Source organism: Chelonoidis abingdonii, chromosome 3, assembly GCF_003597395.2.
Source record: "Chelonoidis abingdonii isolate Lonesome George chromosome 3, CheloAbing_2.0, whole genome shotgun sequence".
NCBI lineage: Eukaryota > Metazoa > Chordata > Testudines > Testudinidae > Chelonoidis > Chelonoidis abingdonii.
In genome coordinates, this window is record NC_133771.1 from 139,230,008 (window position 1) to 139,242,776 (window position 12,769).

A 12,769-nucleotide genomic window follows, 5' to 3' on the forward strand; every position below is an offset into this window, starting at 1 on the left:
AGTGATAATCTCACTTTTAACAGCAGTAGCTTCTTCTGCCAGTGTAGAAAGTAAATTTTCTTCCTTTGGACTAACTCATTCCAAACTGAGAAATCGTTTGGGACCTGAAAAAGCAAGAAAGTTTGTTTTTCTTTTTCAAATTATGAACAAACAGGAAAATGAATGTGAAGATGACCTGAGTTAGCTGCAGAAGCCAATATTTTAAGTTTCTCATGTTGACCTGGCTGACATAGTCTATTTAATTTTTTTTAAAAATATTTCATGTAACTATTTTGGTTAAAAACAATTTTAACAAAAACAAACCTGATTTTAAAAAACTTAAATATTTAACTAAATTCAAAAATTCATATGCTTGTTTTGTTAAAATATTATGTTTGCTGTTGAAGAAAAAAATCCAGAATACATAACGTTGTTGTTTTAGTTAAATAAAACAATTTAAATGTGTGTCTGGTGATGTTCTCCTCCTAATACAGCATGGCAAGAAAATCCTCCAAATACTAATGATTAATACTGTTGAATTAGAGATATTTACAAAGTCATTGGGAGGTGAACTATCTGCTTCAATTACCTTTGGTAAATGAAATAACTAAACAATCATTCATTTTCTGATATAGCTGTAAAAGTCATCTGAACAGTTTTCAAAATAAAATCACTTAAAAAAATATGTACAGTATGTAACTTCTAAAAATGAAACCTACATCTCTCTTTGAGTTGTGAAGAATATGTATTGAAGTTTAACAACCAATAAGAATGCACTTCTATGTAGAAATTCATGATTAAATCGAGTCTTCCTGACTAGTGATTTAAATCATGATTTAAATCAAATCCACTCTGGCGCTAACTTTGTAATTTCTGAAAAACAGCAAGCAGTAGGGGAAAAAAAGTGAGGGAGGAAAGTACCTAAAATGAAGAAAAGAAAAAACATGTAATACAGGAATAACTGCTTGAAGGGCAGCAGCCGAGAATATTACATCCATCTTGTATTGTTAATAAAAGCAGAGGGAGATGCCCAACTCGTGGCTCTGAATATCTCATAAGAAGTCCTGCTTAACTTTCTCTCCATGAAGTTACCACTGATCTAATGCAGTGAGCATAGATCTCTGATGGAAAAGATTAGACACCAGTACAGGCTCCCCAAACTGTTGCCTTAATTCCCAAGGGAATGGCAAGGGAGAAAGCAAGCTGGCACTGTGGATCCCTGGAAGTCTCTTACAGAACAAGTATTTGGGCACCAAAAGCGTGTATGAAAGAACTGATTCTGATTTGGACTACAATAGGGCAAACACAAAAGTTATCAATTAGCTCATGTTCTCTCTCTGGAGAATGCTGTGGCAAAGCAGGGCATACAAGTCCGGTATGAGCTCAGCTCCAGCTCTTATGCTGCTTTGAAGTGCAACAGAAGCTCTGCCCTCAGGAGAAAGCTGCTCTTGTGCAGAATTCAGGTGCTCTGCAGGAGAAAAGAAAAAAACAACTTTCCCCTTCTTCCTTACCTTCTCACACAATGGAGGTGCATATTAACATCTTCTGACTAACTACCTGCTGGATAGCAGTTGAGGGTTAAAAGTAATCCCCTCCTTAGTGTTACACGTTACAAGGTACAGATACAAAGCACAAATCAATTACCACTCAGTGCCAGAAGCGCCAGATATGTCAGTGCAAAAGGGACTGAAAATTAGTTCACATGCATAAAGTATTAGAGAATTAAAACATTAGCTGTAACTAATAGACTGTTCTGAGCTATTGGTATTACAGAACATTTTGATTAACACAAAACCAGTAACAGTTTCAATTCTCACCTCCATCCATAGTATAGTCCCTCTGCTAAAGGACTCCTCTGGTCTAAGAGACATGAGAAAACTTGAAATCTCTGGAAGTGACACTTTCTCCTAAAGACATTATTTAAGGTTGATTAGTGCCCAACACACACACACAATATTTTAGTGTGAAACTGAGAAGAGTTTGCTTTCATCTGGCAAATGTTTCAGTAAGAAAATAATCTTTTCCCTCCCACCCCCAATTTATTACCACAGGGATGTGAACTTTCCAGAAATATTAATTTTTGCCTTTTTTCAGGACACACACTCTGTTCATTTTCCTACAGTATGATGTACCCACATAGAGATGTACACTGAAGGCGAATGAATGGCTTAAGTATCAGAGGGGTAGCCGTGTTAGTCTGGATCTGTGAAAGCAGCAGAGAATCCTGTGGCACCTTATAGACTAACAGAGGTTTTGGAGCGTGAGCTTTCGTGGGTGAATCCAATCGTCAACGCAGTAGTGAATTCCAGGGCATATATATATGCTGCAAGCAAGCTCAGGATAAGGCTTAGTTCGTCAGGGAGGTGAGGCCGTTCTAAGCCATGTAGCGGTTGTGACACATACAGGAGGAGAAACTGTCTGTAATTTGTGCAAGACCATCCAGTTTTGTTTAGTCAGAGCTGTGATGTGTCATTCTGCAAATGAACTGAAAGCTAAGCAGTTTACTCTTTGCGAGTCTGGTACCTGAGTTTGTTGCTGCAGGTACCCGCTAAGGTCTGCTAAGTGTGGCCAGGAGGGTGAAGTCAGTCTCCATACAGGTGTTTGTATATCCACTTCCCTGATATTAGATTGTTCCTTTATCCTCTCCTAAGGTGACCTGTCCAGTTTGAGCCATGTAAATAGGCAAGGGGCATTGCTGGTATGGCGTATATTACATGTGCGATGGCAGGTGAGTAAACATGATGTGTGGTCTGATCTCGGTTACGGTCCTAGTGTGTGTCGCTGGATAGATATGTGGGCAGAGTTGGCATCGAGATTGTTGCATGGAATTGTCCTAGCTGAGTTACATGTGTGCGGTGTGCAGTTAGCTGGTGTAACATCTTCAGTTGCCGTTGTCTGTGGCGAGACTGCCTGGCCACCCAAGACCTGTGAAGTGTGGGACATTGTCACAGGATAGGGTGTAATCCCTGATGAGCGTTGGGGTTTTAGCTGCGGGCGTGTATGTATGAGGCCGTGGGAGTCCTGGGTTCTGCTTTCTTAGAACAACCCAGAAAGAAACCAACAGAACTCATGCCATCACAATACGCCCCGAGCTAAACCCCTCTCACGGCTCATCAGGGACTACACCACCTATGACAATGATCCCACACTTCACAGGTCTTGGTGGCAGCCAGTCCCTCGCCCACAGAACAACTGCCCAACTGAAGTATTCTCACCAGCAACTGCACACCGCACCATAGTAACTCCAGCTCAAGAACCAATCATGCACAAACTCGATTGCCACTCTGCCACATATTCAACACCAGCGGACACCATAATAGGACCTAACCAGATCAGACACCCATCACTGGTTCATCACGCTGCACTCCACCAACTAATATACGCCATCATATGCCAGCAATGCCTCTTGTCTGTATGCATCGGCCATCTGGACAGTCACTCCGGAGAAGATAAATGGCACACAAATGCAATATCAGGAATGCAATATACAAAAACCTGTAGGAGAGCCTTCAACCTCCCTGACACTATAGCAGACATTAAGGTGGCTATCCTGCAGCAAAAAAACTTCAGGACCAGACTGCAAAGAAACTGCTGAGCTTCAGTTCATTGCAAATTGACACATCAAGCTCTGGACTAAACAAAAGACTGTCGAATGGCTTGCCAATTTACAGAACAGTTTCCTCCTCCTTGGTTCACACCTCTAACTGCTAGAACAGGCCTCACCCTCCCTGACTGAACTAACTCGTTATCTCTAGCTTGCTTGATAATATACTATACCTGCCCCTGGAAATTTCCACTACCTGCGTCTGACGAAGTGGGTATTCACCCACGAAAGCTCACGCTCCAAAACCTCTGTTAGTCTATAAGGTGCCACAGGATTCTCTGCTGAATGGCTTAAAGCGAGGTATTCAATGATGGCTTTTTTTTAAAGTGAGGGGCAGGGTGTGGAAATGGACAACCTTAGTTATATTTATTTTAGATATTTGGAAGTCCCTGACTAATTCTTCTGTTTCTCCCTTTTCACAGGAAGCCCTGCTCAGGTCAGTTCATGGTCAGCCACAGCAAAATCTGAGACAGCAAAGAGAAAGGTAAGCAGCTGTATTAGCAGACAAAAGAAAATGGGGTAGAGAATACAAAAGAGAACCTTTCATGTGGCTGTCAGGAATAAGCAAGAGTACTGTGCGCTCCCCTTTCATTCAGTCACATAGACACCTCCATTCTCACTGATGATCATATGACATGCTTATCGCAACTACAGCAATTGCTTATGTGGAAATATATTAGGAAAGAAAATAATTTTAGATTATTCTAAAAGAGATTTAGCAGATTAAAAAAAGAGCCAGCAACTACATGATAGTAAGTTCTCCAAATACCACTGGTTGGGAATTGCTACTTTGCAGGAAATTATTATTAACCTACCACTGTACCTGTTAGGTGATAAGTAAACAACAATGCATTAGTATTACTGATTAGTAGTAGTCTTCACCACGTGCCATCCATTGTCCTAGCAAGAAGACATCTCCTACCCCAAAGAGTTTATAATCTAAGAAAGCCAGACACACGTGAATGGAAGGAAAGAGGGATACAATCAAATGTATGTATTTATATCATGTAGGTTTTATATACATTATATACATCAGGGTCATTTTTTTAAAGTAAAACATATAAATTGAACTCCATCACGCCATCAGCCTATCCACTGTTAGATGGCCAATGTCTTGCAGGCATCACAAAAGAAACGAAGCCTGAGGAGAGGGCTTTGTAGATCAGTTCAAGGAGAACACACACATTGCTGGTATAAATGAAAAAGGCAGAGAAACATTTATCAGAGGGTGAACAACAGGCAGTCAGGACTAGCATCACTTGATGAAAGAGGCAGGAAGATAATGCTATCAGAGACAAGAGCAGGTAAGGAACAGGAGAAGTGTCTTGAAGGTGAGGAGAAGCCGTTTCTACTTATATGTGGATTTTTTACGTTTAACATTAACTGTGGATTTCCTGGGTTTCTATTGTCCCCCCCCTGTTTGGGGGGGGGGGGGGGCAACAATTACAACATAGCTGTAATACTTTTACCCTTAAATTACTGATATGTATTCAGCCTTAACTGCAGTTAAATAAAGTTTTTATCCAGGAATCATCAATCAAGATAAAAGCATGATCCTTGTTTGAGGTCAAGTTTGAAGTTTAAGACGAAAGTTTTCTGAGCTATCCAAAGCATCAAAATCATTTGAAAATTTTTGAACTATATTTTATAGCTTAAAAGTGCCCAGATAAACTCTTGTGATGTTTCAGAGGAGAAAGGGGGGAAGGATTTCCTTCTGGTTCAACACTGAGCATGAAAAATTTCAGTCCCATAAAATAATTTGAGAATTAGACAACTTATATTCAACATTCTAAAATGAAAGTGATATTTTAACGTGACTATAAAGTCAACATGCTAACATTATAAATATCATTTTAAAATCTTTTAAGTCATTTCGAAAGTCTCTTTAATACTAAATTTTAATTGTTAAATAATTGCTTTTATAGCACCCAGCACAACAGGATCCTGGATCCATGACTATGGATTCTAGGCATTTCAGTAATACAAATATCATCATCATCAAAGTACTGCAAATGAAATGCTGAACAAAAAGGATCAAGTTGTTTCATATGAAAAATAAAGTTAAAAGAATTATTAGTATTAGCATACATCACTCAAGGACATTTTTAAAATGGATATTGCAAAAACTACAAATTCAGTAAAATCAGCAGCTCAAGGTGTATTTGGCAGCACTTACATATTGCATTATCATCTCTGAAAAAATAAAACATTACACTAGGAAAAAAAAGAGAAACTTACCACATCCGTCAAATGCATAGCTGTTTGGAGAAGAAAACACTGAGCAGCTCCCCGCAACAAAATTTGATGTGTGATCATAGTGCACTGCAGGACATCTCTGCAAATGAATAAATATGCACCTTAAATTATAAACAGACTAAGTAGCTCTTAAAATACATATTTACCAACTATATTTTAACTGTAGTGACCAATATATTTAGAATGCAGGAGCACTCAGAATGTGCGCTGCACTTTCTAAATATACAAGATGATATGATTCCTGCCCTGAAGAGCATACAATCGAAAACAAGTTGGGTTCTGATTCTAAATAAACACAAAAAACTTTTGTTCAATGACAATTAAGGTTGCAACTCAAAATCTGAAAAGCATGGAAATGAAAAGGTAAAGGAAGTCTCTATTCCATGTCACATTTACATTGCATACAACACTGTTGGTAAAACACTCCAACAATTCAGAAGACTTTAATTCACTTACATCTCTAACAGATATTGAAAAGCAATACGTATCCAGAGTTCATTAAATTCTCACTCTATCACAAAACCTTAACAGCGATCTCAGATGCTCCTGTATCACCAGATTGGCACATCTGCCTGTCATACATTCCATGCATTTTGGAAATTACTCCCTTAACATTGCTGAGGTCATCGACAAGATTTCGTGCTAGAATTCAAAGTCGATTATGTTGGGATAAGCATTGCTTTTCAGTATCTGTTGGAGCAAGAAGCAAAAGCCTTAAAGATTGATGGAGTGTATTATTAAGTGTTATAGGCAATGTGAATGCCAGATACTTTTCCCTTAGTTTTTCATTTTCATGTGTTTCAGATTTTGAGTTGGTTGAGTATCCTGACACAAAACTCTAACCGTCACTAAACTACATTTTTTGTGTTATTTCCTAGTTCTTTTTATACAAGGTTGGTGTACCTCAGTGGGTAGGTTCCAGGATCAAGCAAGGAAGAGGAGCTGACAAATGACTGAAATGTATTTTGACACATATCTTGACTAACCACAGTTCCTGCACCCAGTGAGTAACCTCTTCTTCTTTGAGTAGTGTCCCTATGGGTGTGGCACTTCAGATTACTTCCAAGAAATATCCCTAGATGGAAGAGGGAGCTTTGGAACAGTCCAGAACTGAAGACAGAACTGTAGAACCAAGTGCTGGTGACGGTGTGTATGAGAGAGTAATGTTTCAAAAACATATGTACTGAAGCCCATGTAGCAGCCCTGCATACTTTAGATACAGGTACATTCTTTGTTAATGCCATAGATAGCACATTCAGCTAGATTGTAGGCACTATCACCCATTGGAGATGAACACCTGCAGCATCATAACAAATGATAATACATCCAGATATCCATATTGACAGTCTCTGAGCAGAGCTCAAGGACCATGTAGATCTATCTATGAAGGAAATGAAGAGCCTAAGTGACTTCCTAAATTGCTTGACCCTATCTAAGTAGAAGATCAATGCCCTTCTAGCATCTAGGGTATGTAAACTGGATTCCTGCAGAGAACTATGTGGCCTTGGGAATAACATTAGTAGATGAATGGATTGATTAAGGTGGGATTCCAATATAACTTGAAGTGAGAATTTAGGGAATGGATGTAAAGAGACCTTATCCTTAAAGAACGTCAGGGGCGTAGGGGTGGGGAGAACTGCCATCAAGGCTCCAATCTGCCCGACCCTACGGGCCAACGTAATAGCTACTAAAAATGCTGTCTTCATATATAAATGCAACAGAGAACAGGTTGCCATTGGTTTGAATGGTGGTCTCGTAAGGTAACTGAGTACCAGGCTGAGATCCCAGGTCGGGGTAGGGTCTCTAATCTACGAGTTGTCACTTCTCTGACCCTTAATAAACTTAGACGAAACCAGATGAGATGAACAAATATGAAGAAATCATCTACCAGAGAATGAATGGCTGATATTGCAGCCAAATGGACCTTAATAAAACTGATAACCCACATTTCCATAGATCCAAAAGACAATCCAGGATGACTGAAAGTAGCATCAAATCAGGCAGGAGGGAGTGACAACAAACACTAATAGAAGAATCTTTTCTATTTCTCCAGGTTGATCTCTTTCTACTAATACTTGTTCTTCCATAGAGCAGGAGGATTCTAACCACGTGAACTATCGGAGGAGCCATGCCCTGAGGTGGAGAACCACTGGTTGGGATGAAGCACAAAACCCGCATCCTGTAACAGGTGATGAGGAATGGTTGGGAGCCTGAATGAGAGCTGACACATACGTGTAGAAGGTAAGGGTGCCAACCGTCTCTCAGCCAGGTCACACTATAAGGATAATTCTGGCTGTGCCCTGTCTGATCTTGCTTATCACTCTCAGTATCAGCGGCACTGGAGAAACGCATAGAAGAGGCCCTTCTTCCAAGATAGAAGAAAGGCATCTCCCAAGGACTGGTGGCCCAGACCCCCTCTTGAGAAGAAAAGGACACTTTCACTTCCTGGAGGTGGTGAAGACATCCACTTCTGGCAGTCCCCATTTTTGCAATATGCTGTGGAGAACTTGGGTTCTAGTTCCCATTCGTAATCCTGTGAGAAGTGTATGCTGAGGAAATTGGCTCTGAAGGTCTGAATACCTGACAGGTAGGCCACTGAAATTTGGATTTAATGAACTATGCACCAATTCCATAATTTCATGGCTTCAGCACACAGGGAGAGGGATCTTGCTTGTTGATATAGAATGCATGACCTTGATTGATTTGCCCATGATTAACGGTAGGAAATCAAAGCAAGAATTCCTGACAGCCCTATTCTCTAACAGATTGACATGGAGACTGGTTTCATGAGTTCTCCATTTGCCCTGAGTCGTGAAGGTATGGAGATGGGTTCCCCATCCCAATAGTGATAAATCTGTTGTTAAATTCACTGATGGGGCTGCACTACAGAAAGGAATGCCTGCACAGACACTGAGTTGATCCTTCCATAGTCTAAGGAGTTTCTCACATGGTAAAGGAACTGTCACCTGTTTGCCCAAGCTGTCTTTGTGGTCATTCTGAGCCAACCCTGGAGGCAGTGGAGACACAGCTTTGTGTGATCGGTCACAAAGGTGCAAGCTGCAATGTGTCCCAGCTACTGAAGACAGTTCCTCATAGGTGATATGTAGGGGAGCATGCGGGGTTAAGTGCCCCAACCCCAGATTTCTGCTTGGCCTGCCAGGGTGCGAGGAGGGGACCCTGTCCTCCGCTGCACCTGCCCCCTGGCATGCTCAGCCCGTCCCTGACAGCCGGGCCCGGGCAGGGAGCAGAAGGGGTGGGACCAGCCACTTCTCACACCGGCTGCTCCAGGTCAATGCTCAGGGGAGCAGCTTCCTGAGAGAGAGCATGGGTGGGGGGGTGGTGGCAGCAGCAGGCCGCCCTCTGCCCCGGCCCAGTTGCCAGGGACAGGCTGAGTGAACTGGAAATGAGTGATCTGGGAAATTGTTCTTGATGGGCAACCTAGGGGTCCCAGTATGGTCACTGGTAGGGCCTGTAGTACAGAAGTGGGGATGGCATGCAGGGTTGGTTCAACCGCCCTCAATAATGAGTCCAATCTTCCCTATGAATTTCAAAGAACGTATTTCTGAAGGAACATGTTAGAGAACCATGAACAGAAATAGAGGAAACTGACTGGAAGTCACTTTCATCCTCCTTCATCTCATCCAATCGAAAAGCACATGTAGAAAATGGTAGAGTCCTGTGGTCCAGATGACAGCAGTCTAGAGATCTGGATCTTAATACCAAGAGATTCTCAGTACCTACCAGGAGCAGGGACTCCTGTTCATCTGTAATTGAGAAGTCCTTAGTATATCTGAACTCCTGTGGTACGGATGCAGTAGTCAAGGCCACAGCCCCTGAAGCTGATGGTTGATGTACTGAACTAGATGCCAATGGTGTCTAGCATCACTGCTTTCTCAATGCTGAGGATACCACATGCATCGGTTCTGACAGCTATTCTGAACATGGTGGTGCCAGTCACAAGTGTCTATGCTTCCCCTCCTTGCTGACAAAAGGTACCCAGACCCTACTGAAGCCATGTCTTTCCTTCATGGTCTGGGACTTTACAGTCCCACTAGTACTGGAGAAGGAGTCCTTCAACTCAATAGTACTAAGTCAAGAGGTTGACGCTTCAGAGATTGTGGATCTCACCTGGACCTTTTGGAGCTGGCTCCTTAAGCTGACTCTTTTTGTAAGCCTTCCCCATCTGGAGGAGAAGGGCACACAGGAGTTGGGGGGTGTCTCCCGACCTAACTCAGAAGCTGGCCAAAGGGAGTGTTCCATCATTAGCAGTCTGCTTTTAATCTCCCTGTTTTTCCTTGCCCTGGACTTGAGGGCCAGGCAAAAGTTGAACTACTGGGAGAAGTGGAACTTCCCCAAGCAATGGACACACTTTAAGACCATCACTCACAAGTACAGGAGAGACATCATTTGAAACCTGGAAAGCCAGGCATTCCCTGGCACAAAAAAACAAACCTACCAAAAAACCTCTCTCTGAGGGGAAAGAGGAGTAAAATAATCCTCTCACTACTTATCAAATTGTAACTATTCTAACAACTAACTATAAAAACTATTTTACCCACTGTAGAAATAATAGAAAAATCAATGCATGCTCAAGGTGGACATACTACGGCTCCAACTCAGGCCGGAGGAGTTGAGAAGGAACTGAGGGTGGTTTGCCCACATACTCCTATATAGCCTTGGTATGGGCACACATGCAGGCCAAATGGACACTAACTGAAAATCTCCAAACAAGGGCTTGTGTGGCACATGCGCACCTGAAGTGGAGCACCCTTAGGGACACTATTTGAAGAATCCAGGATTCTATCGCTGACTCTAGGAGAAGCATGAAGCTGAGCGGTTAGAGACTGAGTGTGATTTGATTATCCTATCTGAAAGGCAATGCAGCCAAATAGCTAAAATCTGGGTCTACCATATTAGAATCCTATTTCTGCTATTAACTTGTTTACCTAATGCAGTGGCAGCTCTTAATCGTCTACATTCTAGGATCCACATTCATGCCTTTGGTCAACAGTAAGAACGGGGACCTGCATGAAGCTCATGGTTGTCTCTTGCCCAGCTCACAGAATTTCTCCTAGGTTACAGGGGTATTTGGTGGGTTGATAGGCTGACTGACCTTCCTCTGTCTCTCTCACCCACCAACAGATGATTTCATCAGAATGGATGTATTACATCATCAGTGCTAAATATGGTGGGTTCATCTTGGTGCATTTCTTTTTCCATTTATGGAGGAAAAAGTGGAAAGTCATCACAAACACAAGCACTATGTATTTGTAATTGATATTGTATTAATCAGCACACAGAGCAAAGCAAAAAGCCCAATCTCTTAGATGTCCTGCAAAAGAGAATCCAAAAAAGATGAAACAATCCATTGAAAAACTTCAAAAAGGGGATTATTTTGGAATTATCGTTCTCTCTGAATCAACTCAATTTTCAAACCAACATGAAAAATTCAAATTGTACTCAAAATTTACAATCTAGGTTTAGGCCATGTTAATAAAAGTTTAAAGTGCTTGTTGAAATGAAAACTGATTTAACCTTTTAACTATACATTCATGACCAATGCCTCCATAATTAATGATAATGTAATATTGCCATGAGTACTGCAAAAGAACCTAATGTTAAACACATAGTGCCTATAACCTATCACCCACTGAAGAGCTCTCCAATTAAATCAAGTTTTCCCTAAAAACTAAAAATTGCAGTCTGAGTTAATTCACTCCCACTGGGTGGGTAAGAGTTGGAGTGCAAATTGTATTGACTCTAAGCAAGCAGAGACAACTTTACCCAAATTGGGGAATTCACCCCTAAAAGAGGGTAAGCACCATTTGAAATATTGCTTTCACTTGGAAGTTCACCAGAGGAGAGTAGCTTTACATTCCAGAGGGTTCTCCACAACATCCTTACTGGCAAAGGAAGCCAGGAAATGCACTGAATTAGCACATCATTCTTGTGCCCTGACCATAACCCCTTCCCAGCCAGCGTCATGTGCTATGTGGGTTGTGGTAATTAGCTGCAAAAACAGTGCTGTGTCAGGGCTCACAAAAGCGTTGTGCTTGCTGCCAATACCTCTCAAGGCAGACTTTCTGCCACTAGAGCTTGGCAGATCCATTCGGGAACCAACGAAGACCAACATGGGAGAAAAATGTGCCACAAGTTTCACAGTTTGTCCCTCACATTCACTTTAAATGTGTTCTTTAATCAGAATGCTGTTGACTACACTTGTTTAATGCTGCTTAATTTACTACTGTGCTTATGTTCTTAGATACTAGGAATATGCAAAAAAGCTTGCTTAACAAAGATATCTCTTTACTGAGTCAAAGCCTCTGAAGAACACGAAAATTTGTATTAGTAAATATGCCGTGTAGTCATACCCATGTTGCTCCCAGGATATTAGAGAGACCAGGTATATAAGGTAATATCTTTTATTGGACCAACTTCTGTTGGTAAGAGAGACAAGCTTTAGAGCTTTCACAGAGCTCTTCTTCAGGTCTGGGAAACTAAGCCATGTCAACACTAGCACTGTCTGCAAAATGTTTGTTGCTTAGGGGTGTGAGGAAAAAAAAACCACTCACCTCAAGCGACATAGTTCTGCCAGCATAAACACCAGTCAGCACACACTCCCGTCAACATAGCTACCGCCATTGGTTGAGCTGATTTTATTATGTCGACGGGAGAGCTCTCTCCCATCAGTGTAACACAGCTACTTGAGCAATCTTATGTGTCAGTACAGCTGTGCCACTGTAAGCTTGTAAGTGTACACATGGCCTAACTCAAAGTGTCACTGCTAAATACAAGATTTGAACTGATTGTGTGACATAAGCAGTTAACACATATTTCAAGGGACCATTCAAGGTGAAATGCCCCATTAAACATCTCTCCAGACACAGGGAGGAAAGGAAGAGTGGAGGGAGCAGCAGCTGGGAGAGGTTG

The 12,769-nt window shown here is 41.6% G+C and overlaps 1 protein-coding gene across 1 annotated transcript in view; it reads right to left on the bottom strand.

The window, feature by feature from the left end:
• Positions 1–12,769, bottom strand: part of TARBP1 (tRNA guanosine 2 -O-methyltransferase TARBP1) — a 118,210-nt gene that overhangs the window by 77,028 nt on the left and 28,413 nt on the right. The window contains 2 exon segments of the mRNA XM_075064163.1: positions 1,797–1,886; positions 5,822–5,918. Coding sequence (XP_074920264.1) covers positions 1,797–1,886; positions 5,822–5,918 — 187 coding nt within the window.